This window comes from Mitosporidium daphniae, assembly GCF_000760515.2.
Source record: "Mitosporidium daphniae strain UGP3 chromosome Unknown contig-328, whole genome shotgun sequence".
Lineage (NCBI taxonomy): Eukaryota > Fungi > Microsporidia > Mitosporidium > Mitosporidium daphniae.
Window position 1 is genome coordinate 1 of NW_013546480.1, and position 1,423 is coordinate 1,423.

The 1,423-nt window shown below is 45.3% G+C and overlaps 1 protein-coding gene across 1 annotated transcript; it reads left to right on the forward strand.

The window, feature by feature from the left end:
• Positions 1-30: 30 nt before the first annotated feature.
• Positions 31-1,423, forward strand: DI09_328p10 (uncharacterized protein; the record flags this gene model as incomplete). The annotated part of the gene is made up of 2 exons (XM_013382524.1): positions 31-153; positions 569-1,423. Coding segments are annotated over 2 exons (978 nt in total), but the record flags the coding sequence as incomplete, so codon positions are not given.

The window sequence follows — 1,423 nt, forward strand, 5'->3', positions numbered from 1 at the left end:
CAGATGATAGACCAAAAATCACCGGTGTCAATGGCGGGACAGAAAAAAGCAGAGCCAAATGCGGGCACCGCATCCATCAAGGACGCCCAAGATGAGCAAGCTCACCAGAAAACAGCTACCGGAGAGAAAACAGCTACCGGAGAGAAAATAATGGTAATCGGGGCCATTTCAAACTAATATTCCAGAGCGAAATAGAAAAGCAAGACCGCAAAATCGAGGCGTTGGCCCTTCAGGTCCGGAAACAAAAGGAGCTAAGCATCATGATTCGGAACGAGATATTGGAGTCCAACATTCTTATCGACTCGATGAGTGATAAAGCAGATCGGACGCGGTCAAAAATCGGAAATCTAACATCAACAACCAAATTTGTAAATAAAAACTGGTAACCAGGAATCGTAAATTTTGGCCCGTATATTCAGGCAACTTTTACAGCGCGTGTCCCGCATCGCCAAACCACGCACACGGCAAATATGTGGCCCATTCATTTGCCATCAAATAGAGCAAATCGAATGGCTGGCCGCCAAAAGTTGAATTTGCAATTTTTTAAATTACTTTTATATTCCTCTAGCTTGCTCCTAATTGGATGCCTTCCGATTTTAATGCAACATCATCCCTCTCCAATTCATCATTGTTCTCGGTTTCACCACAGTCGCTGTCGCCATCAGCATCCTCAACATCGGCGGGAAAGCAGGTGCATCCGGCTACCTTTGTTAAAAAGCTATATCTGATGGTTGATGATGTGTCCACCAATGCCTATATTCGATGGGGATCTGATGGGACCACCTTCATCGTCTTTTATCCAGAAGAGTTTGCGCGCGAAATTCTTCCTCGCTTTTTCAAACACAATAACTTTAGCTCCTTTGTGCGCCAGTTGAATATGTATGGGTTTCACAAGGTGCCGCATTTCACCGTCAATCAAATATCGTCATTTGATAATCCGGTAGGGCCAAGTGGCGATATTTTTTCTCGCTCATTATCGCTTTCTTCGTCAACATATTTGACTAGCTCTTCGTCGTCTTCCTCATACACAAGCTCCTGGGAATTTTCACACGAAAACTTCCGTCGCAACCAAATGAACCTGCTGTTGAACGTCCGTCGGAAAATCCAGCAGCCCAATCACAATAATAGCAATAGCATGTCCCCATCGTCGACATCAAATGCGCTATCAAAGCCCATATCAGACGGGGCCTTTGCGGGCCCAATTATAAACAATCCCAACCCAGCTGTTCCCTCAAACTTTTACAATTTATTTTCAACCTCAGACATATCAAATAGACTGTTGGAATATCTCGCCTATACTGCTGCAGCCTCTGCGGCTACAAATACGGCGGCCCAGATTTCCAACGCAACACAACCGCTGAGCATTGGCGCGGCACCTCTGAAAGATGCTCAAATCAAACCGGAAGGAGCGCAGGAATGTAAT